Below are 24,320 nucleotides of genomic sequence, written 5' to 3' on the forward strand. Positions count from 1 at the left end.
TGTAGCAACATGGATGGACCTTGAGGGTGTTATGCTGAGCGAAATAAGTCAGGCAGAGAAGGACAAATACCATATGTTTGCACGTATAGGAGGATTAGGAGGAACTTGACGGAGGACCAAGGGGGAGAAGAAGGGCGGAAATGGTGGGGGAAAGGGAGAGAGGCAAACCATGAGAGACTCTTGAATGCTGACAAAAACTGAGGACTGATGGATGTGGGGGGGAGGGGGGAACGGGCATGAAGGAGGGCACTTTGGGGATGAGCACTGAGTGTTATGTAGAAACTAATTTGACAATAAACTATTTGTAAAAAAAAAAAAAAAAAAAAAAAAATTAATGTTTAAATAAGTTAATATAAGCATTCCCTGCCTTTTCAGAGTCCACAGTATGGCACTTGGCTCTTATGAAAAGACCTACAGTAGTACTCATAAGACCTAAAGTAGTACCTGTTTTTGTTAACTGATTCAAATCCACAGAGTTTTCGCTTTTGCAAAAAAGATGTGAAAAGGCAAATGGTGCTCAGCACTGGTCTTCCTGGGAGCCCTCATAGAGGCAGCACATGCCCAAGGCACGAGAATGCCCCACCTACTCCTTCCCTGGGAACTATACTTGGCATCTCAGTGTCTAGTCGTCAGAGTTTTGAACTCTGAGCATCTGGCCCTTATCTCCATCTATTCTGTGTATCTGTTAGCAAGATGTGTCCTGAAGTATTGGAAAACCCTAAGAGAGGTTATTTTCGGGGTCCAAGAACATGCAAAATTTTTTCCATATAAATTCATGGTAATTGCTTTTTTTTTTTGCTTTACAACCCATTCAGCTTACAAAAAGATTCAGAGGAGTGCTCCACTTTATATAGTGGGGGACTGAAGAAGACATAAAGAAATGGAAAAACATTCCATGCTCATGGATTAGAAGAACAAATATTGTTAAAATGTCAATACTACCCAAAGCAATCTACACATTCAATACAATTCCAATCAAAATTGCACCAGCATTCTTCTCAAAGCCAGAACAAACAATCCTAAAATTTGTACAGAACCACAAAAGACCTCGAAGAGCCAAAGTAACATTGAAAAAGAAAACCAAAGTGGGAGGCATCACAATCTCAGACTTTAGCCTCTACTGCAAAGTGGTAATAATTCAGAAAGTATGGTACTGGCACAAAAACAAATACATAGACCAGCGGAATAGAACAGAGAACCCAGAATTGGACCAACAAATGTATGGCCAACTCATCTCTGACATAGCAAGAAAGAGTATCCAATGAAAAAAAGACAATCTCTTTAGCAAATGGTGCTGGTAGAACTGGACAGTAAAAAGTAAAAGAATGAAACTGGACCACTTTCTTACAACATACACAAAAATAAACTCAAAATGGATGCATGACCTAAATGTGAGACAGGAAACCATCAAAACCCTAGAGGAGAAAACAGGCAACAACCTCTTTGACCTCAGCCATAGCAATTTCTTGTTCAACCCACCTCCAAAGGCCAGGGAATTAAAAGCAAAAATGAAACTGGGACCTTATCAAGTTAAAAAGTTTCTGGACTGCAAAGGAAAGAATCAACCAAACTAAAAGGCAACCAACAGAATGCGAAAAGATGTTTGCAAATGACACATGAGATAAAGAAAGGGTTAGTATCCAAAATCTATAAAGAGTTTACCAAACTCAACACTCAAAAAACAAATGATCCAGTGAAGAAATGGACAGAAGACATGAGCAGACACTTTTCCAAAGAAGACGTCCAGATGGCCGACACATGAAAAGATGCTCAACATCACTCATCATCAGGGAAATACACATCAAAATCACACTGAGATACCACCTCACACCGGTCAGAGTGGCTAAAATTAACCACTTAGGAAACAGATGCTGGTGAGGATGTGGAGAAACGGGACCTCCCCTGCACTGTTGATGGGAATGCAAACTGGTCTGGCCACTCTGGAAAACAGTGTGGAAGTTCCTCAAAAAATTAAAACTAGAACTACCGTAAGACCCAGCTATAGCACCACTAGGAATTTATCCAAAGGATACAGGAGTGCTGTTGCATAGGGGCACATATACCCCAATGTTTATAGCAGCGCTTTCAACAATAGCCAAATTGTGGAAAGAGCCTAAATGTCCGTCAACTGATGCATGAATAAAGATGATGTGGTTTATATGTATACTGGACTACTACTTGGCAATGAGAATGAAATCATGCCATTTGCAACAAATGGATGGAACTAGAGGCTATTATGTAAGTGAAATAAGTCAGTCAGAGACAGACAGATATCATATGTTTTCACTCATATATGGAACTTGAGACACTTAACAGAAGACCATGGGAAAAAGGAAGGGGGAAAAAATAGTTACAAACAGAAAGGGAGGGAGGCAAATCACTTGACTCTTAAATACAGAGAACAAACTGAGGGCTGATGGGTAGTGGGGGAGAGGGGAAAATGGGTGATGGGCATGGAGGAGGTCACTTGTTGGATGAGCATTGGGTGTTGTATGTAAGTGATGAACCACGGGAATCTACCCCCCTAACCAAGAGCACCCTATACACACTGTATGTCAATTTGACAATGAATTATATTAATAATAATAATAATAATAAACAAATAGCGTGACAAACCTGTATACAATAGAAATTACTTAGTACAGGGTCTGGCACATGATTACACACTTAAGAAATAGTGCCTGTTGCTAATTATTATTGATGTTATCATTATTGGTTCTCATTTACTGCTTATAGGTCAAGTATGATTCTAAGTGCTTCACCCATGTATATTCCTCACGGTGCCTTAAAGGGAGGCATTATCCCCATTTTTCACATTAGTAAACTCAGGCAAAATTAAAAAAAAAAACATTAACTTTCTCAAGGTCAAGCAGTAAGGCCACATTTGAACCCACATTTCTCTAATGCCAAAGCCTACTCTCATAACCATACATTAGAAAGTTCTTTATTTGGAAACCAAGTATGTCTTCTTGGGATTTCCACCCAGTATTCCCATTTGTCTTCCCAAAGCATCTCAGAATAAGTGCACTCATTTTCCCAAAAACAGCTTTTCATACACTTGAAGACAGATAGAATGTTCCCTACGACTCTGTTGCCAGGCTAAACACACTTCTTTACAAGCTATTTTCACTGAACAAGGCCCTAGAAGTAACAATGAGTAAGAGCTGAAAGCCCATAATAGGTCTAAGAGAAAAATAAAAATAAAATGTTGTTTACCTTTGGAACTAGGCTCTAGAGAGTTTCCCAGCACAAAATCCCAGCGGGCAGGGAGTGAGGGGGTGGGTACCTGTTTTCTACAAAGCCCAGCCCACTCATGCAAACATGGCTCCTTCATTAACTACCTTTGTGGTATTTGGGGCCAATCTAAAATCCTCCAGTCACTTTGTAGAGACTAGAACTTAGAGCAGGAATATTAAATCACCATCTTCCAACATTGTGTCTTTTAAAAATTACCTTTTTATTAGATGCTCTCTGTGCTAAGGTGATGTCAATTGGGCAGATTTTGCCTTTCTTCACAATGGGCTCTTGTCCTGGAAAAGTCACTTGATACACCGGCTGCAATTTTTCCAAACATCTGAAACAGGAGTTCATAAGCTATAGACTGATAAAGCCACAGAAGCCACCTCCTCATCCCCCACTGCAAGCAGGCAGCTGGGTGTGAGCCAATCCCGCAGGTAGTGGTCTGCCCTGGGCTGCACTCAGAATCGCTGACATCACCCATGCCCAAACACATCAGAAACTCCAATATTTTTTAAAGATCCCTAAAGCTTGGCCAAAGTCAAGGCCCTTAGATTCAGGGAAGGGATCATCAGTGACTTGAATCCCTGGAAACCGTCCAGCAGCCCAGCTTTCTGAAAATCTCTCCGGGCTGCCTTGTGGAGTTTACGCCCTGACTCAAGACTCTCCGGCACCCTGTGTGCTAAAAGTGATGCTTCACATTTGTGACATGTTCCAATGAATCTTTGAGAGAATGTCTTTACCACAAAGAGGGTCTACCTTCCATCTTTTGGGATTGACAAACTTTTTCCATGAAGGTCCAGATGGAAATTATCTACGCCTTAAAGGGCCATAGGGTCTGTGCAAACACTCAACTCTGCCATGGTAACATGAAAGCAACCGAAAGGCAATACATAAGCAAATGGGTGTGGCTATGTTCTAAAAAAAGAGGTAGCGGGCCATATCTGGCCCGTGGGCTGTAGTTTGCAAACTCCTGATGTACATAATTTTCAGTTTTGACCTGTGGAACAAGAACAAGGAATACGAATTTTTCTTTTGAAGACTTTAAGGCAATTTTTGCCCTAGCCTTCTTTTTGCTTCTAAATCTTTCTGAAGTTATTTTTAATTCATTGTCCTTCTTTCTCCCTTTTAAGTTCTCTTCTTTATTTTTAAAAAATTTTTAAGGTTTTCTTTTTTGAGAGAGAGAAACACACACACACACACACACACACACACACACACACACACACACAATGTGAGCGGGAGAGGGGCAGAAAGAGAAGAGAGAGAGACACAGACTCCAAAGGAGGCTCCAGGCAAAGCCCGATGTGGTGTGAGATCATGACCTGAGCTGAAGTCAGACGCCTAACTGACTGAGCCACCCAGGCGCCCCTTAAGTTCTCTTCTGTACTGTGTTGGCTCAAATCATTCTAAGGATCTTCCAAAATCACCAAGCCTGTATTTATGCAGACAATTATCAGTTGAATTACGGAGAGAAAAATCAAAGACTAAGACAGTGACAACTCTACAGTCCAATGTGATAGACATTGGGGGTGTGGGGGGAACAATGGAGAGGGACCGCCAATCCTCACTTACCTGGTCAGGAGACTGTCCCATGGAAGCTTCATGACTGTGTGCTGTTCGTTTTTCTCTAAGATGCAGTCACATAGGATGGGATCCAATTTCACAAGACTGAAGGGATAGAAAACGCAATAAAGAAATGCCATTCCCACCCCTACTGACCCGAGGGCCAGCTCAGGATTCAGTCTCTTACATGTCCTTTGTTGTCATCCAGAACCATTAGAGCCAATTCAGGGACCACAGTCCATGAAGCAGTGTACCCTGTGGATGGGACATAAGGAAGGTTTTCCTAGAACAAGGGCACTGCAGATGGTGGAGGGGAGGGTGCCTTGGGATCCTTGGCTCAGTTCTGCTAACTAACCATGATTAGGCGAGTAGTTCCCAACTACTGGACCATGGGGATGTCTTCATTTAGTAGTTTACCTTTTGTATCCACTTACTAAGAAAACAGAGAACACCAAAAAGCCACAAGGACTTCGGTATAATTTTTCTAAGTTTGCATTTTATCCCTCACAACAGCACCTGCCATTTGAAAACCATTAGCAGATATATGTGAGCTGATACGAACTCAGGCTCCAGTCTGAGTAGACCATACAGCTGAGAACACATATGGATCTAAGCACCTAGACAACAACTCAAGGTGTCCACAGCCCCAGGCTCAGAAACTGCTGTTCTAAATGGCTGTGCTCTCCCCCGCTCCCCTCCAGCGCAGACACCCTCCACAGGGGGGTCAAGTGTGTGTCGTCAGGGACTCTCTCCAGCAGAGCCCCACACTCACTCACTTTTTGTTGTCCGCATCAACCAGGTCGTTTTTCTTGACGTAGTTGATGACGATCGTCCGGACCTCACCGCCCTCGAGAACGCTCCCCTTCCTAGGTCAGAAGTGACCAGGGGGTTAGTTTGTGCTGTGCCAGGAGATAAACTGCGGACACCAAGGCTCTCTCTCTGCCGGGCAGGCTGCTTTCCTGGGTTCTCTGATCTCTATTTTCTTCCCTTTCCTGACTGACGTGAGCAGGACCTTGTGCGGCACACTTACAGGTGGAAAAGGGAGAGGCCTACTCTCATTTGTTCAGAGATGCTTCCCAGGGGCAGGAGGCTGGAAGCGGGAGGGGGGGAGGAAGGGAGGACAGGGCGGAGCATGTCTGCCAGTCCCAGAGAACGCTACTCAGCTGGAGAGGATCTACGGCCAGAACAGCAAGCAGGCAGAGGAGGGTCGCTCTCCAAAAACTCACTTGTGGCCAGACTCCTGGAAGAGCAGAGTCATGCTGGCTGGGACACAGTAGAGGGATTTTATATCTGGAGGGTGATAGGGCTGTTCCCTGCTACCCTCCTGGATTGTCTGGGAGGCCGGGGAGGGCTCAGCTATGACGAAAGATGTGATCCTAAAACCCGGCAGAAGGAAAGAAAAAACACATTTTATACTAGCATGTCGGCAAAACCCTGTCCGGGGCCCTGGTGCCCCGGGCCAGCTGAGCTCCGGTGACCGGGCCTCCCGCACTCACCTCTCGTGCTTCCAGTCCACAGCCACGATGCTCTCCACCCCTTTGCTCAGCTCCTTCACCTGGATAATCTGCTCCTGCTGCATGTGCTGCAGGAACTTAGAGAGCTGAGGGAGAAAGGGCCGGCACTAGGGACTCCACCGACGGCACACACACCTGAGCGCCTGATGTGCCACATGCAGAGCCTGGCCCGTCCTTGCGTGGGACACATGACAGTCCCTGCCCTCATCAAACCAGGAACTGGGAGGCCTCTACCCTGAGGCTCAGGGAGTGAGAAACTGCTACAGACTTACTGTTGAAACATTTCAGAACTCTGGTCAGAGATAAAGGGGTGGAAGGGACAGAGGGGAGTGGGTGACCACCCAACTGCCTCAGCCCAGGGAGAGTTTCTTTCCCCTCTGATACCAGGAGTCAAAAAGTTTAATCCCAGCCTGAGCGCTACAGACAGGGCTTCCCCAGTGTCCATCCAGCTCATGGCACGGCTGCTCCTACGTGACCCTCTGTGTGGGAATGCAGAGAAGGGACCTGCTTACCTTTTTGTAGCTGGACTTCTTCATGTCCAGCTGTCGTCCTTCAGGGCTGGTGACAGATGAAAAGGCAAGTTAAGCTAGCAGAGCAGCCGTGGTGGGAGCTGCCCGGTCCTGACAGGCGCACATTGTTCCTCAGTCTTTCCCCTCCACGTTCACGTAGTAGCCGCTGTTCCAGACCCCTCTGCCCAGTGGTGGCATCAGAGAGGGATACCGACCTCAGCACAATCTAGATCACTGCGGTCCATCAGACCTTTCTGTAAATATGGAGTGTTCTCTGTCTGTCTACCCACTATGGTAGCCACTAGCCGCATGTGGCTATTAAGTGCTTGAAATGCAACTCATGGGACTGAGGAACTAAATTCTAAAATGTTATTTAATTTAAATTAGTTTCAATTTAAATAGCCACATGTGGCAGGTGGTCACTGTACTGGATTTGGCTTGAGACTTCCCTCAAACTAGACCCCTTTCTGTGACTCCAAAGTTTCACCTCAAGGTGAACCTTTCCAACACTAAGCTCACTGAGGTGGCTGGCCAAAGGCAGGATTTGGCAAACTACGCACTGTAGGCCGTACGTGGCCACATCCCTTCACTACTGTCGCTGAAATGGTAGAGCCGAGTAGATGCAAAAAAGACTGTACGGTGTGCAAAGTATGAAAGATTTATTACCTGGCTCTTTATAGAAAGAGTTTGGTACCCCTACCCTACAGCTGTTAATTTGGGGAAGGGGATTCTGGGAAAATCATAATCAGTCCCTGTTCTCAGAACTTCCATCCTTCTCAAAATGTAACAAGCAATAGCAGTGGGATATACACAGAGCCCTTCTAGAATCCCCTTCCCCCGCCTCCGGCCCAGGTTAAGAACCTCTATTCTAGAGAAGATTCTAGGACCTCTTTCCCCTTTACTTATAACTCAGCAAGGTTAGAACAAATTACCAAGTTTCCTGCCACATGCTTTGATCCCACACTCGTATGGGAAGCCTTAAGGAAGCACACAGGTAAACAGGAAGACAATCACATTAAAACCACACTTTAAAAAACACAGTAAGTTCTCAAGACAGAAAAGTTGAGTTTCAGTGTAAACATCAATCAGCAAACCATCTGATATGATATTTACCAGTGCTTATTAAATGTCAGGCTATTTAACCTTGACAACAATCTTACAAGCACTGAAAATGAGGGTTCAAAGAAGCCTCATAACAAGTTCAAATGCACCTTGTTCCAAAACCCTGGGAGCTGGCATTGAGGCCCAAGTGGCTGTTTTCAAAGCTCAGGTTCTCTCCACATGTGATAGTGCCTCTCCCGGTGGCCTATGTTCAGGATCGGGGGCGGCGGGGGCTCACACGTATTCTTCCTCCTAACACAACATACCCAGGCCCACCTACTTTGAAAGTAACCTGTGAAGGGGTTGAACATTCCAGACGAAGCCTCCTGACAGAGAGGCTGCCCTGGAACTCTTCCCAAATAGGACAGGCTGCCTGACTCATGAGACGGCCCGGAATCACCACATCTGAAGCAATGCTCGGAGAATCCGGGGAATTTTAACCTGAATCCACATCGTTTTGCTGGCTAAAGTTGAAGTTTTTAAAAGTCTGGACCAAATTTATCTGCCAGATCAACCGTCCACTCCACTCTCTCCACAGCATGTCCCTCAACCAATTCTCCTGTCAGCCCTGTCCTGACACACCACCCAGGGACAAGGGACAAGAGAGAGCCCCTAGCCCCGGCCTCCAGCCCACACCACGCCTTCCGTACCAGCAGGACAACATGTGGCTGCCAAGGAACGTGCTGGTGAGTAAAGGGAGGTCAGCTTTTCTGACTTGGCATTTTAAAGCATGCAAAAAGCATCGCTGTACCAGTTCATCCATTTGCTCTGCAACGAAAAGACAAGAGCCCCGGTTTTCTGACGGTTACAGAATGCCTGGTGCAGGACAGTCCCCGCCCATCCCCACCCCTGCCTCACCCCCTTAGCCCTGGAAGGAACCCATCCTGGGCACCAAAGCTCCCAGACTCTCTTGAGCACTGAGCCTTTAAAGAGGACAGACCCTGGAGAAGAGGTCCAGCCACAAGGTCCCACCGGCCAGAAACAAGTGCTTCTCTGACAGAGAAGTCAGAGCCTGAAGAAACTGTGGAGGCCTCTGGGGCTAGAAACAGTCCAAATGCCAGGACAGACTGGCACCAGGGAAACACGACTCATGTGGAAGAGACTCCAGGGCAGATGCCAAAGGCCTGCTGCACCACCCTCACCCAAAACAAGGACTTTCTGTTCCCCTAGAGCTACTCTAGTCAGAAGCGGAGCAAAGCTCGTTCCCTAAACTGACAGGAGGCAGGTCCTTCAACTCCCAGCACTATACCTTGAAGGGTCTTGCTGTCTGTGGGCTCTGGGTTCAGGCCCCTGATGCTGGGGTCTTCCGAGGCTTCTGACAGGGCCTTCTCCCCGCACATCTGCTGAACCTCCCCATTCTCCTCTTCCTCTCCCTCCAAGGTCAGGCGCCTCAGGTCTCCCTGCAGGGCGGGGTCTTCCTGGACAGACCCCTTCTCTTCACTGAGATCTGGGGGATCCAGGGCCAGCGGAGCAAGGGAAGGTGGAGAAGACTTGTCTCCAGATCGCCTGGAAAAATTGCATGTCAGAAACGCCAGGCAGCAGCCACGACATTCTCCAATCCTGCTCAGGGTCAGCTGGGAGTCCAGAGAGAGCAGGAGTCATGGCGGTGGTGGCCAGGGGAGAGCAGAGTCTGAGCACCCATCTAAACTCTATTTCGTGGCACCTGGGGGGCTCCGTTGGTTGAGCATCCGACTCTTAATTTTGGCTCAGTTCATGATCCCAGGGTTATGGGATTGAGTCCTGTGTCAGACTCCACCTGAGCAAGGAGCCTGCTTATGATTCTCTGTCTCTCCCTCTCCCCCTTTCCCCAACTTGCGTCCTCAGATGTCTGCTGGCACACAGGCCAACAAGGGTGTACCTGCAGCACAGCAGGCTTCGGCCATTGCTAATCACATGAGGGGCTCCGACATGGGGCTGAATTTGTAAAGATGTGTCTATAGCAACAGGCCACATCACCCGGCCAAAAGACCAGGTAGAGAGCTTTTGAGAAAAGTACTGTTTTGCTTAAAATGATAAGAAAATGACCAGAAATAAACTGGCACATGGCTTGAGAAAGCAAGTGTTACAGTGAGAAAACATAACTTCCATGATCGGGTGGAGATTGGAAATGGGGAACTTGAACAACAAAAAGTATCAGGTCGTGACTGTGGTGCCTGAGGGTCTACTCTGCTTTGATCTGGATTCAGAAGTGAGAACTTCTGGGAACTCGCCAGGGGGCAAGAAGATGTCTAAATGTGTGCGGCAGATAAAACCACACTGACTGGACCCATATAAAAAAAGAACATCCCTGTACTGAAAGGCAGGGCAGACAGTCCGTAAGGCCTTCTTCTAGGCCCAGGATTCTAGAATTCACCTAGAAAATAATCAGAGTTCTCTGTAATTTTTCTCCAAAGAACAAAAAACATTATACCAATCCATCCATTCATCCTTCTCTCTATCCATCTATCCGTCGATCCATCCTTCTCTCCATTCATCCATCCATCCATCCACCCACCCACCCACCCAACCATCCATTTTTTTCTCCACAATAGCAAAGAAATTAAAGTCAGGAATCAGCAACTTGCCAAAGATCACGGCACAGACCCAGGCTCTCATTTGTGAATGCAGGCCCCGTGCTCTCTCCCCATGCCAGCCATCTCTGCAACACAAGGAACACAGAACCCACCACAAGTGGTCCTGATAGGTGTGGAGCACAGAGAAGCCCCTGCCCTTCAAGCCTGAAGCGAGCATCTCGGCTGTGGCCATGGCAGCAACTCCAACGGCGACGGGGGCTCTGAGAAGGAGGAAGCCAAACACACACGTCAGGGATAGCCTCGCAGGAGGGAGCACATCAGGACCATCTCTCCACACACGTGCTAACATCACACTTGCAAATTTGGGGCAGGCACCTGCATCACAGGAGTAAACTCAGTCAGGGCTCAGTGTTCTTCAGATTACCTGCAAATAGGACTTTAAAAAAGCCCTTGACCACCATGCACCTTCTGTCTAAGTACCTACTCTGCTGACATTCCCATTGTTAGTTTTATTCCTATTATTAATTAAACCCAGGCAGGACTTGCAAGGATATTTAAAGTTCCCTTATTATGATCTCACAGTTATGAGATCAAAGCCCATGTAGGGCTCTGCGCTGTGTATGGAGCCTCCTTAGCTTCTCGCTCCCTTCCAAAAAGAAAATTCCCTTTATTTAATTCCAAAAATATAAATTACCTCCCTTACCTTAAAGGCATAGCCATCCTATGCAGAGACTGAAAAGGAAGGCCATTCGCATGCCATAAATAGGGTGAGGGAGGCCACAAAGAAGAGAGAAGAAAGAAATAGGGGCACTAACCAGAGAGGTTCCTTCTAAGTGGCCTCTGTATCATAAGACTCACTCCATGTAACTAACTATGGAAGAACTGAGTGTGTCCAGAATAGCAAACACAATCATGTTCACAGTAACTCCATAAACTTCCAAAGCACAAGTGGGAAACGTGTGCCAGCCCAGGGCCCCCAAGCATTGCCCACACACTGTCTGTAAGGTCCGCTGCCTGCCTGGGTCACAGTGGGGGAAAGGACAAGCCTGGCCAAGGTTGCCTGGGCGCAAGGGAGGAGATTCAAGGGCAGAGTTCCCAACACTTGAACTTTAGAAAAATGTTCACTAAGCTGGTGGTTCCACTTACTGTGCCCACAGGCCAATCAATTCCTGCCACAGAAACTGAAGCTGGCTTCTCTCTCAGTTCCAAAAAGACGGATCTTTTTCTTCTACCTCTGGAAGGGCCACTGGCTCAAAACGTCATTCTCAAACCTGCTTTGTATGTTTCATAAACCCCCCTTGTACCCTTATCTTCTGCCACAGACCATCTAATGCTTCATCCCCACAGACATTCTAAAGGCCCAGCCGAGCAGACCAAATACACATTTCTGCAGTTTTCTCCCATCTTGGATACAATCCCGGGGAAAACCAGTGACACCACCTTCCTTTTCAACTGAAAGTTGTGCGACAGGCAAACAAGGAAGGAAATCTTTCCTGGCGCTTGGTTCCAAAAAGTTCAAGGAAAACAGGAGAACATGAGTAGCAACACTAAGGTCTTTCAACACCGACCCCTCCCGTGCCTACAATCTCTCTCTCTTTCTCTCTCAAAGAAGCAATGAGCAAAATAATGAGGTCTCATGTTTCACTCCGGATGACACAGGAAGAACAACGGATCGTATCCAGTGCTGGTGGGAGTGGGAAGACAGGCTCTCCCTACAGGCGTCAGTAAGATACTGTTTGTGATGAAGACACACCGGAGGCAGCCACAGGTCCACTCGGAGAGGACCTCTTCCATCACCACACAGCAGCTAAGAAGACTCAGCACCCTGAGCTTGCTCACATGGAAAAATGTCCCCAAAATCTTAACTGAAAAAGCAATACAGATAAAGTATAATTCCACTTGGTTGTATTTTTAACCATAGACACCATATTTGTACACTTGAATATACACTCATATACATGGATTCAGGAAGGCTGGGAAGGTTGGATGCATCAATAATATCGTTACTTCTAGGAGAAAAGGTTTGTAAGGTGAGGGGGCTTTTGAATTTTCACAACTGTTCATATGAATACTTCCTAATATATTTTTAAAAAGAAGCCCTGTGGTGATGGCTGAACGACTGTAAAATTTCACTACAAATCACTGAATTATACATTTGGAACTGGTGAATGTTACACTATGTAAACTATATCTCAATATAGCCTTTAAGTTAATTAGGGGCGTCCTGGTGACTCAGTCATTAAGCTATCGACTCTGGGTTTCAGCTCAGGTCATGTCTCAGGGAAATGGGATCAAGCCCCATGTTGGGCTACATACTGATAACATAGAGCCTGTTTGGGATTCACTCACTCTCAATATCTCTCTCTCTCTCCCTCTCTCCTTAACCCTCCTCCATCACGTTATCTCTCTCAAAAATAAATGATTAAACAAAAAGAATTAAAAGAGAGGATGATGACATGGATGATGGGGAAAAGATGTTAAGACAATGAAAGAAACAGAGAACAAGAAAATGTCACAGACAGGTGTGGTAGGGTCCCCTCCTAAGGAGAGGGAAAAAAAAAAAAAAAAAAACCTTCAAGGTAACCTGACTATACGCCTACATGACAATATCCCTCATGAGACTACTTAATCAGACTACATAGTTGTGTGCGTTACCATATACAAGAGACAAAGAAATAGAAAATGTGTAAGAAACTATGCCACAGGATGCTCGGGGCTCAATTCTTTGGGCACGATCCCACCTGAGCGGTGCTGGCAAGAATAAAGTTGCTTCCTGGAAAGAAAAGCCTTGGTGTCACGACTCTGTGTGTGAGAATCCTGCTACGTTACTTGGGGGATCATCCGGGATTTGGAAGTGGTGCGTTTCCACCTCCTTGGCCAGCGGGGATATGAAACTTGGGGTGCTGGAAGAGGCAGCCCCACCTGGCACCAGTGGACTGCTTGATCCACAGGAGACAGGCCCTCCCAGCACACCAAGGCGAGGACCCCATGCACACCAAAGGAACAAGTAAGGCCCAGGAACCAGCTCCGGGGGCACAGCCTGTCAGACTGGTAAGAACCCAGGTTTGCTTTGGGCAGCAGGGGAGCCTGAGCACCTGCCAACGTTGCCCTAGTAGTTCCACAAGCGACGAGGAATGAAGCTGCAACTGCACGGTGTTGGGCACTGGGCGGCAGGCTGGAGTCGCCGTGGGGCTGTGTGGGGACTTGTCTCCTGTTCATTTCCTGGGTCAGTGACTATGATAATCAGAGCCAACTGTCCCTGGTTATTCTACGTCAGAATGGGGACTTTAAGCAATATTCCCAAGCAGCTGCTGAAACTCCTTTTGTTTTTCCTTTTGTTTTGGGGAAATTCCCTGTCTTCTCCCTAACTGAATGGACTGCCTGATTCCACTAAGTGGAAAACAAAACAAAAGAAACCTGGAGTCTGCTCCTCTGTCTGAGCTGACAAGATTTTACACTGGGAATCCTCTTTCTCTGCCTTCGCTCATACTTCTCCTCTTCTGCTTTCCCTTCCCCCCTCCTTTTCTGCACCACCTGGGGGGCCACCTGTACCACTGGCTCCTCAATGCCTCAGGCGCCATCAGCTCCTCCTCCCACCCCAGAGGTCGTGGAATGAAGACCACACACTTCAGATTTCCCCACTGGAGCCCCAGGTAAAAAGTGACAATGGGGAACAAACTGAATAACTCTTAAATGGACACAGATGGAACATATTTGGTATTTAAAAGGATACCAACAAAGTTGGCATACCAAAGTTTGTTGGTTTAAAACAGACATGTCTTCAGAGTTATCAGCATTAAATACATAAACCGTTTTTCTACCTAAGGATTTCTAAAGGTCAAATAAGCTCTTGTTATCTCTGTTGCACTTTGTCAGCAAAAAAGTGACTTAAAATGAAGGTTAATTTTTAGTTTTCATGGGTAATTGTTAAGAGAGTTTTCAAAGTCTTTGGAAACCTAAAACATTAAAGTTTTTCTTGCATGATAAACTGAGCTTGAATTCATTGGATATTGAACAAGATAAGAGGCTAAGGCACTAATTACTAGATATAGGTTTGTGCTTCTGAAAAACTAAAGATCCTTGGATCTATGCGAAAACATGCTCTATACTGAATGGATTCACAAATTTCCCATCTAAAAAAATTTCTCATGTGACATAAAGTACACAGTTGGTTACTACTTAGTTTTCACTGGAGACTAAGGTTTCTTTTTTCTTTTCTTTTTTTTTTTTTTTTACAAATAGTTTATTGTCAAATTAGTTTCCACATAACACCCAGTGCTCATCCCCACAAGTGCCCACCTCCATGCCCATCCCGCCTCCCCCCCAAGACTAAAATTTCTAAGAGTTAAAATTCTGCTAAACGTAGTTAAAACTGATAAAAATTAGAAAAGCAACTCTGTATGTATTAAAGTAGGAAATATGAAAGAAAGATAGAAGAAATGGAAATATGTTTATGTTGAAGGTCAAAAAAAAGTAGTTTTGCTCTGAATGAGGCTGGTTATTTGGAGAGAAACGTCTTGGGACAAAATCTAAATGCAAAGAAAGGTTGTACAAAGTTAGCGAAGAAAATCTTTAAAAAGAAATTTTATGTGTGGTCAGGATGGACTAAGGTTAAAATAAATGGAATTTAAAAGCTCACTGGGTTAGGATGAAAATTCCTCCTCCTCTGATCCTAAGGCTGGGAAAATGACGGCGATGCCCTTGGTGCCGGCCTCCATATTGTCCACATGTGTGTTGTTCCTGTTTAGCAGAGGATAGTTCTGCAAGTAGTGGCAGCCTGTGAAATCAACCACCAACTCCTCTCCCAGACAGTCAAGAAACTGGGGGCTATCCAGAAAGGACTGACGATTAGGTTTCAATACTTTTACTAATTGTAAAGCCCTTTCCCTACAAGACAGAAAAGCACAAAACAAAATAAAAATTCTGCTTTATAAAATAATACCCATGTTTGGCTTACCTAAAAATTTACAAACTAATAATGGTAAATGGCTGGCTTGACTCTTTCTCTAGTAGAACTCCTGGCTCTTGGAAGTTTTGCACCCTCAAAATAAGCAAACAGTCTGCTTATACTCAGCAACTCTAAATAACACGTCACAAGCGTTAGATGCTTAAAAAAAATTTTTTTTTTAACAAGTTAGAGTCAAACTCTTAAAAAAAGAGCCACCAACAATCACTTAATGCTCTTGCTCCTCCATCACCTGGGTTATGAGAGATTCCCTGACATATGTTGTTTAAAACATCAGGGTCTCTCCTAGATTGTTTGACAGGTTTGGAAACTGTAGACATCATCGTAAGATGCTATCTTGTCCGTCAGTATAATCTTTACCTTGTGTTTTTCTGTGTGTCTGCTAATATTTATGCCGCCTCACACCTCCCAGCCTTCTGGAAAACCACACTGTGGGCCACTCGACAGACCCTTGGGTAGACTCTAACTGCTATACCCCTACACCATCCCTTTTCAGCTTCAAAAGCCAGAGCGGTCATTGTCCCTCTTCCCTAACAGCAGTTACAGGCCCTATTCCAGGGGAGGAATGAATAGGGAAAGGGGTAACAGGCAGGGAGAGATAAGGGACCTTCAGGGAGGCAGACTGCAGCTGCAAGTGGGATGCTGAAGATACAGATGGGGTTCTCTCCTCATAAAATCCTTAATGGACACCCTCCCCTCATTATCAAGGGCCTAAGGGGAGATCTAAATGAGAGATAATCTAACCCTAAGACAAAAGATGTAGGCCCTTGGCTTTACTGTAACCACCTACACCACTGGGTCAGGAAGTGATTACCTGTGAATCTGACCACTGACATTCACCCCTTTAAGCCAGGAGATGCAATATGAATAAAAGAGTGAAATGTCCAACCCCTAAAACCCTTCTGGAGGGGCCCATTCACTGTCATTCTGTCCACTCCTATTACAATAACAGTAGCTAAAGTGGGTCCCTGGATTCACTGCCGCAGAGTAAAGCTGGCATCTCGAAACTGGGAGTGCCTTCCTGATCCGTCAACCCCATGCAGGCTGACCATGTGGAAGAAGCAATCTGCAACTCCAGAGGCTCTGGGAGACTGCAGCCCGGCCTGAGTCACTCCGGAAGCTGCCTAGTCTACTCATAGCGAAGGCTTGAGGAATCGGCAGTCCAGTGAAACAAAAGACTGTCCTTATTTTCCATCTCTGTTTCTTTACTGTGATGCACTATCACACCTTGTTTCTCACTATTTACTACAATTCTTGCTCTACTCTGTGCCATAGGATTGGCCGAGGCCACCCTGGCCTGCTAGAAACGTGGAGAGAGGTTTCTGTTAACACTCACCTTCCTTTTGTGGACAAGATACTTCCTTGGTACCAACATGGGGAAGCAATGGCCATGAGAGGCTAGAAAATTAGATCCCCACAAACCTTATAGTAAAACGAAATAACCCAGTCCTACTACTAGGGTTTGGTTTCTCAAAAGCTCAATTACTAGGAAAGCTGTCTTGCCTAGTGGGGAAAACATTCATCACCATCTCTGTTAATAACTTAACATGTCTAGGCCAAAGATTTTATAACTCAACTGCCCAGGAAACCCAATGTTGGGGGACCCCAGATCACCTTAAGCCAGATCCCCACCCCTTAGCCAATTTCTCTCATCTTCAAGAGGCCTGAGACTATGTCCACGCAGCCATCAAATGACAGGCCCCAGGTGGACTCTGCTAGCTATGCAAAGGGACAGCCTACATGGTACTTCCCTCAGGCTGGTCAGGGTCATAGGTGCTGGAAACGATTTGTCCATCTTTCTTCCTGATCCCACCTGCCAGAGGGAAACATTGGGAGTCCAAGTGTATGGGGACAGGGAGATTAAAAGGAAGCAGGGTGCCTTACAAACTGGCAATTAAAAAGATGATAAATGGCCTCCCAAGCGTATACTCCAATATCATGGCCCTGCCACCTGGGCGGAAGAAGAGTCCTGGGGCTACCACACTCCCGTTTACATGCGAAACCTCATAATCAGACTGCAAGCAGTTGTAGGAATTACAACCAATAAACCTGCCAGAGCTCTTAACTCACCGACCAAGCAGCAACCCAAAACGCACAACGCCGTCTATCAAAATCGCTTGGCCTTATATTACCTGCTGGCTTCTGTGGGAGCTGTTTTTGTGAACATTTTAACCTGAACAACTGCTGCCGACAGATAGATGATGAGGGGAAAGACCTAGAGGAGATCACAGGCCAAATGAGAAAGGCTGTTCATGTCCCAGTCCAGACCTGGAACGGCTGGGACCTCGGAGAGATATCTGGGGGATGGTCTTCAGCTCTCAGAGGGTTCAAAACCCTCAGGGGAATTGTCCTCCTAATTTTGGGAGGGCTTAATCATACCCTGCCTACTCCCCTGGTTGTACGGTCTGTCTGCAGTCTCACTGAGGCCATGGGTTAAAAAGGACGGCCACTCATGTAATACTGTTATAAAATATAAACCTCTAAACCAAGATGATGCTCTTTGACAAAAAAAGAGACGGGTCCAAGCATCACAGGGGTAATTTACTAGGGTCCCCTCCCGGTGGAGAGAAAAAAAGAAAGAAAAAACCCTCTGAGCTGTCAACACAGAGCTCGACACAGGGCTCGAACTCACAGACCAGGAGATCATAACTTGAGCCGAAATCAGACACTTACTGACTGAGCCACGCAGGGGCCCCTAGACTGGATTCTTGAAGGCAAGACATTTCATGGAAAAACTGGGGGAATATGAATAAAGTCTACAAACTGTATTAATAGGACTGTGCCAATGTTAATTCCTCAGTATTGATAGTATTGATTGCAACTCTTCTGTAAATGTACAATTACTTAAAAAAAAAAAAAAAAAAAAAGCAGCAGCACATACACCTGGCCCAGACATGTAGACACCCCCACAGGCTCACTGCCGTGCCCACAGCGGCCCACCTCAGAAGAAGCTGCTTTTTCTTCCTTTACTCCTTTATGACAGCTTTGGAAGTTGTCATTTCCCAAACACCTCCCCGGTTTTACCAAAGATTTTCCACCAAAGAACAGCGGGCTGGCACAGTACCTGTTCCCCAGCAAGGCAATGGCACAGAGGTCACCCTTCTGTACCTGAGGCAGACCAGCAGGGGGCACCACGAGACCCGGCAGCATCAAATCTGCAGCAAGCAAAACAAAGGCATCACAACCTATATTTTGCCTCTGATTTCAAGTTCTACTTCATCATTTATTCATTCGCTCAACTACAAACCTTTATCGAGTATCAGCTAGGTCATTCATAATGAAAATTAAAAGATGGCAACCTGAGTATCAGACCATTTCCCTTGAGGGACTAGTGGTCAACCCGAAGCACCGAGTCCAGTTCCATGATTTATTTTATTCTGGTTTCCTGAATTTAGCTTATTGATTTAATGTACAGTATATGGAAGCTCACAAACTATTTTCTTATTGATGTACAAAGTCCAAAGCTGACTGCGGCCTTTCAATGGGGTCATAGAGGGACCTATGGAAGCAGCCAGGTAAGAGATGAAACACACATGGGGAAAATTCCATTGTTCAACCGTATGAACACGGGAAATGGTACATTTATTAGAATAGTCAGTCCTTACTAAGCAGGTTTCAGTCAATAGCCAGAATAGAGGGAAATCCTCGTACCTGCTCCCCCCACCAGTTTTTCGAGCACCGGAGGCCACGTTGTGAACACTGGGAGGAGGTCAGGACAGGACCACAAGGTGTACACTGCGCAAAAAGAGACATGAAGTTATTGTCATAAAGTCAATTCTCTGGGGAACTCGCAGAGCCAAACACCAAGGTCACTTTATTTCACGGACAGTAAAGGAACTTACCTGAAAGCTAAAGAACAGGTTGTGAGACCCAAAGAGGTTTCACTGTTGTTGTTTTGTTAAATTTAAATTAATTTATTTAAATTCATGTTAGTTAATGCTTAGTGTTGATTTCAAGGGGTTTCATTCTTACAGAAGGCAGATTCTTAAACACCTGATGTCCCGAGACTGAGAGGCCCCTATTATTCCACCTGATTGTAGACACAGAAATGGGCACAGCAGGTAAAAGCAGAGACAAAGACCCAAGGAGGATTCCATTTGTGACCTCAGAAGCAAGTAGGCTAAGAACAGGGCGTCAGCCTATAAACACTATTGAAATCTCTCCATGTTTATTATTTGTATTCCCTCTGTTTTCATAGTGAGTAGTGGTAAAACCCTTACATCAAAAAGCGCCTGTGTCTGCACAGCAACAAAGTGGGGAGGGGGCAGGAGGGGTCTACGGAGACAACCCTATGCTGCTGCCACCCAGCTGAGGGCAAGAAAGGCCCCATGTGACAAAGCAGGTGTCAGCAGCGACAGGACACGGATGCTGGGTGACTGAGATGTGTGACAAGGAGAGAAAGCAAAGGATGCTGGGAGCCAGACAGGGCCTAAGAGAATCCATGTGAGGCATCTGCATGGAGGTCATCACTAAGACAGTGGAGTTCGTTTCATTAACCCTGCTAGTCATGTTTTTTTTTATTTTGTTTTTAATGTTTTTTATTTATTTCTAGGAGAGAGAGAGAGAGAGACAGTGTGAGCAGGGGAGGGTCAGAAAGAGAGGGAGTCACAGACTCAGAAACAGGCTCCAGGCTCTGAGCTGGCAGTCAGCACAGAGCCTGACGCGGGGCTCGAACCCACGAACCGCGAGATCATGACCTAAGCGAAAGTCGGACGCTTAACCAACTAAGCCACCCAGGCGCCCCATTATTATATTCTAAAATTTTTGAACCAAGTTTGTTTGCCTGTATTTGAAATATTTTTCCTCTAGAAATAATGTTCGAATGCTGAATTACTTCACAGACTAACCCGTGTTCCATAACGCTCAAATACACAGTACACCTCCCTCCCCCCACACACATCCACATTCTTTCAAATGTAAGGCACCATGATGTAGCGAATTCTTTGGTTAACGGGGCATGGTAATAACCCACCAGCAGCGCTTATGGGCTAAATTAGTGGCCTTAAAAAAAACTGCTCAATTTCTATTAATTTCATCTTACTCATTTGAATATAAAAATAATTATAACTCCCTCATAGGGTGATTGGCTGTGAGCATGAAGTAAACAAATGTTCTTTTTACCTTGCAACGCCCTGCAAAATGTTGGTTATTAATGTATTCTAGGGCTCTATGGTCCAGCTACTCTTGAGATTAAATCGCCTTTATAAACAATGTGGGAAACAAATGCTATTTAAAATGTCTCTACAGAGGAAAAGTGCATTGTATGTCAAGATAAGCTGCAGTAGGAGTGAAAATAATGCCCCCCAGCCTGGTGTTGCTAGCCAGCCATCTGGCCAACAGAAATATTTCTTCACCGCCTCCCCTCCCTTTCCCAGCTGTAGTGATCACTGTTTCCCAGAAAGCAATGCCTGGCTGTTCTCACTCCTCTGGTGGGCCTTTGTCCTGTGTTTACCATATTATCCTCTTTGTTTTCATAACTGCCATGAAAGTTTCCTAACTTCCTATACTCTAGTTATTTTATGCAAATGAGACTTCTTTCTTCTGTTAGGTTCTAAACCCTTGGGAGGCAAGACTCCCCTTTGCCTCTGTAGATCAGAGTGCCCCCACACAACTCGAGACACAAAATTGGTGCATGGCAAATGCCAAGTGGAGAACAGGAGGGCATTTTCCAGGGGACGAGAATACTATTGTAAAGCCAGAAGGTGAAATGGCCTTGTAGCCTTTAGTGAGTACTACCTAGATTATAATGACCACATTGACAAGGAAGGAAAGGCAGAAAGATCCAAATCACAGGAGGAGTGGTAATAATTGTATAAAAATATTTATAAGCAATTATCAAGTCTGAAGACACTTGAGAAGCTAGACACTTGATAAAATTTTTTAATAAGAATAGTTTCTCAAGGAACAAAGAAGGTCTATATATCAGAAGCTTAGAAAAAGAAAAATTTTTTTAATTATATTTTAACGTTTATTTATTTTTGAGAGAGAGAGAGAGAGAGAGAGCACAAACGGTGAAGGTACAGAAAGAGAAAGAAAGACAGAATCCCAGGCAGGCTCCAGGCTCTGAGCTGTCAGCACAGAGNCCACCCTAGCCACTGGGGTCCCCGCCCTGACTGGACCCCTCGGCCTCCACCCCAGGTCGGCTGACCTCGCCCAGAGAGAGCTGTGGGCCAGCCGGGAGTGGGAAAGGCCGGGGGCCCTGGTGGGCGGTCAGGCCCCTTCTCTCCCTCACCTGTCCGACCCCTTGATGGCCGTGTTGGACTTGACCCGAAAGGCCTTGGCAAACATGTCTGCTGGCGTGGCGTGGGGAAGACCAGCAGAGCACAGAAGCCAGGGGCTGTCAGGAACGCGAGGACGCGGCACCGTCCCCACCCGCCGCGCCGGGGGCAGCCATGCTGGGGCCCGTCTGGGAAAGACGCCCGGCTGGAAACCCGGGCCGCGCAGCTACGCGCCTCTGGCCTCCGCGGAGTCCGCGCCGCCCCTAGGGAGACGTCCCGGAACTGAAGCAGGGAGGGCGGGGCCCGGGGGGGGCGGGGCCGCCTCATGCCCGGTCCCGCGTCTGCGCCTGCGCCAGCGGCTGGCTGCTTCAGGCCTCCAGGGATCCAGCGGTGGGTGCACGGGCTGTGTTCGTTTCCTCTCAGTAGGCGTTAGGGCGTCTTGAGTTCCTTTTGATTCAATTCAGCCCCACAAAATTATTTGACCTTTGTGTTCTATTCGTTTGTATCCCTCTAGAATGGTTTTCTCAAGGGATTTTGTGTGAAAGTCCTTCCGTTTTATTGCACGCTAGAAGTCTCCGGATTTTCTTTTTTTTAAATTTAGCTGGAGTGATTAACAATAACGGGGAATCTGCCCGAGTCCCAGGTTTGCCCATCATCTTATGAGCAAAAATCTACAGACCATCTTCAAATCGATTTAAAAATATTTTTGACCACCTGTAGGTAACTTTTGCAAAGCGTTATTGCATTTTGCATTCAGGTGTTATTTGGGAAAGGGAGGTGTTTCCAAAACTAATTAAATAAACTCACGTTGCCTGTTAAAAAAAAAAGTGTGAGCTGGATTAGAATCAGGTTTTGGTTTGTCGTCTCCCTAGCAATGGGCCAATGGCTTATTCTTTCTAAAACTCTTGCATTCTCTGAAAGATGTGGATGTAGCACCTACATCATAGGGTTTCCATGAGAAAAGATTGAGGTGGTTGTGTGATATGTTACACAGTGTTTTGCAAATTTCCAGTTATATTTTTCAAAACTCTTCAACAGGTGTGAAATATTGGGTTTCCCTGAGAGGGACCGCTGTGTGCCCTGGAGGCATGGATTTAAAGATTTGGGGTTTTGGCTCCCACAAAATTAAATTTTGCATATGAAAGCTTCAGGGCAGAGTATCCATGGAGAAAAACAATACTAAGTGCTTGTTCGCTGACACAGTTACACAAAGGAGGATTCCACAGTGGCTGTCCTAAGATTAGGTCTTCCAGTGTCTGCCCGCCACCAGGATTCTTAGAAGGGCCCCTAATGTGCCCTGGCGGCCACCCAAACTTGGGCTCCTCCTACACTTCTGACCTACAAGGAACTTGATTCTGAAGCACCCCAGCCGCAAGGCCAAAGTTGGAGACGGACAGTGCCAGAGAGCCTTCTCTTTTCCCTCCCGAAGCAGGCACCCTAGGGGATGTGTGATGCCAGACTGCGCTGTTGTCCAGTGTCTCCTGTGGCCCAGCTACTGAGGCAGCCACTGTGCAGGGAGCTGAGGAAGGCTTCAAGGGAGTATTAGAATAATAAATACGAAAACAGCAAGATACAGATAAATCTGTAAAATAACCTCCCTTCTATATATTAAAAAAAGGTTAATAAACACTGGATGTTTGAAACTAATAAAAATATAACTTAGAGGAAACATAAAAGATGGAAAAAGACTACTCTTCATAGACCCTTGTCACATTACTTTGACTTTTGAAACATGAAGCCGTTTTTCATATTTAAAAATTTTAGCTTCTTAGAGAAGAAGCATAATCTAAAAACAAAATATGAATGCTTATAAATGTAAAACTCTATTAAGTTGGTAAGTAAGCCAATCAGTAATCAGGATTATTTCAATTCATTTCTGAAGAGAGCAATTACACTCAGAGTTGAACATTCTGGGAAAAAATAAATGCAAAGACATTGTTACCTTCATTTGGTAGTTTGCCTGCTAGTAGTAATATATCCATTACACTTTTTATATTATTTTCACCAATATTGAGATATTAGAATATATGAGTAGAGAGAAAAGACAACAAACGTATTAAAAAGTTTTTTTCACCCTGTATTATTACACTTGAATTTCAAGATCCAATAGAAGCAAATGAATTTTACACTTCATTTCTATTTCAGGTTTCTGACACCTAAAAAGACAAAGAATTTCCAGTGTTGAACACTATAGTTCTAAACACTATTTCCCAGTAAAAAGAATCAGACATTTTTGGAAAGGTGTATGCTTCACAGGTACTGACCAGGGAAGTATACAGCAAGCCTGGAACATCATGTTGTGCTAAAAAGAAAAGAAATGCTCAGTGAATGATTGGGTACAAAAAGCAATCAGGAGCTGGTTTCAAAAGACTCTCACTAGTCAAATTTGGGATAATTTGAGCTTCAAAAATAAATATAATATTTAATTGTGACAATTGAATAAATAAAAATTCATGAATCCATGATAATATATTTATTATTTTCTTAGCTTTTTAATTATATTTTTTTGAGAGAGAACTCAATGGGTGGAAGGGGGGCAAGGGGAGAGAGAGAGACAATCTTAAACAGCACACTCAGCACTCAGCACAGAGGCTGAGCTGAGCCAAGGCCTCAATCCTATGACCCTGGGATTATGACCTGAGTTGAAACCTAGTCGGATGCTCAACCAACAGAGCTACCCAGGCTCCCCACTGATA

The 24,320-nt window shown here is 45.4% G+C and overlaps 1 protein-coding gene across 1 annotated transcript in view; it reads right to left on the reverse strand.

The window, feature by feature from the left end:
- Window positions 1-21,694, reverse strand: part of EIF2D (eukaryotic translation initiation factor 2D) — a 25,063-nt gene extending 3,369 nt beyond the window's left edge. The window contains exons 1-14 of the mRNA XM_039227551.1: window positions 21,639-21,694; window positions 19,627-19,681; window positions 19,249-19,255; window positions 19,058-19,141; window positions 18,471-18,561; window positions 10,593-10,700; window positions 9,177-9,433; window positions 8,578-8,695; window positions 6,830-6,875; window positions 6,300-6,403; window positions 6,030-6,179; window positions 5,580-5,669; window positions 4,813-4,908; window positions 3,454-3,574 (exon numbers count right to left, since the gene is read on the reverse strand). Coding sequence (XP_039083482.1) covers window positions 3,454-3,574; window positions 4,813-4,908; window positions 5,580-5,669; window positions 6,030-6,179; window positions 6,300-6,403; window positions 6,830-6,875; window positions 8,578-8,695; window positions 9,177-9,433; window positions 10,593-10,700; window positions 18,471-18,561; window positions 19,058-19,141; window positions 19,249-19,255; window positions 19,627-19,681; window positions 21,639-21,694 — 1,383 coding nt within the window. The remainder of the gene's footprint in view (window positions 1-3,453; window positions 3,575-4,812; window positions 4,909-5,579; window positions 5,670-6,029; window positions 6,180-6,299; window positions 6,404-6,829; window positions 6,876-8,577; window positions 8,696-9,176; window positions 9,434-10,592; window positions 10,701-18,470; window positions 18,562-19,057; window positions 19,142-19,248; window positions 19,256-19,626; window positions 19,682-21,638) is intronic.
- Window positions 21,695-24,320: the final 2,626 nt, after the last annotated feature.

This window comes from Hyaena hyaena, unplaced genomic scaffold (assembly GCF_003009895.1).
Source record: "Hyaena hyaena isolate Hyena2069 unplaced genomic scaffold, ASM300989v1 scaffold_28, whole genome shotgun sequence".
NCBI lineage: Eukaryota > Metazoa > Chordata > Mammalia > Carnivora > Hyaenidae > Hyaena > Hyaena hyaena.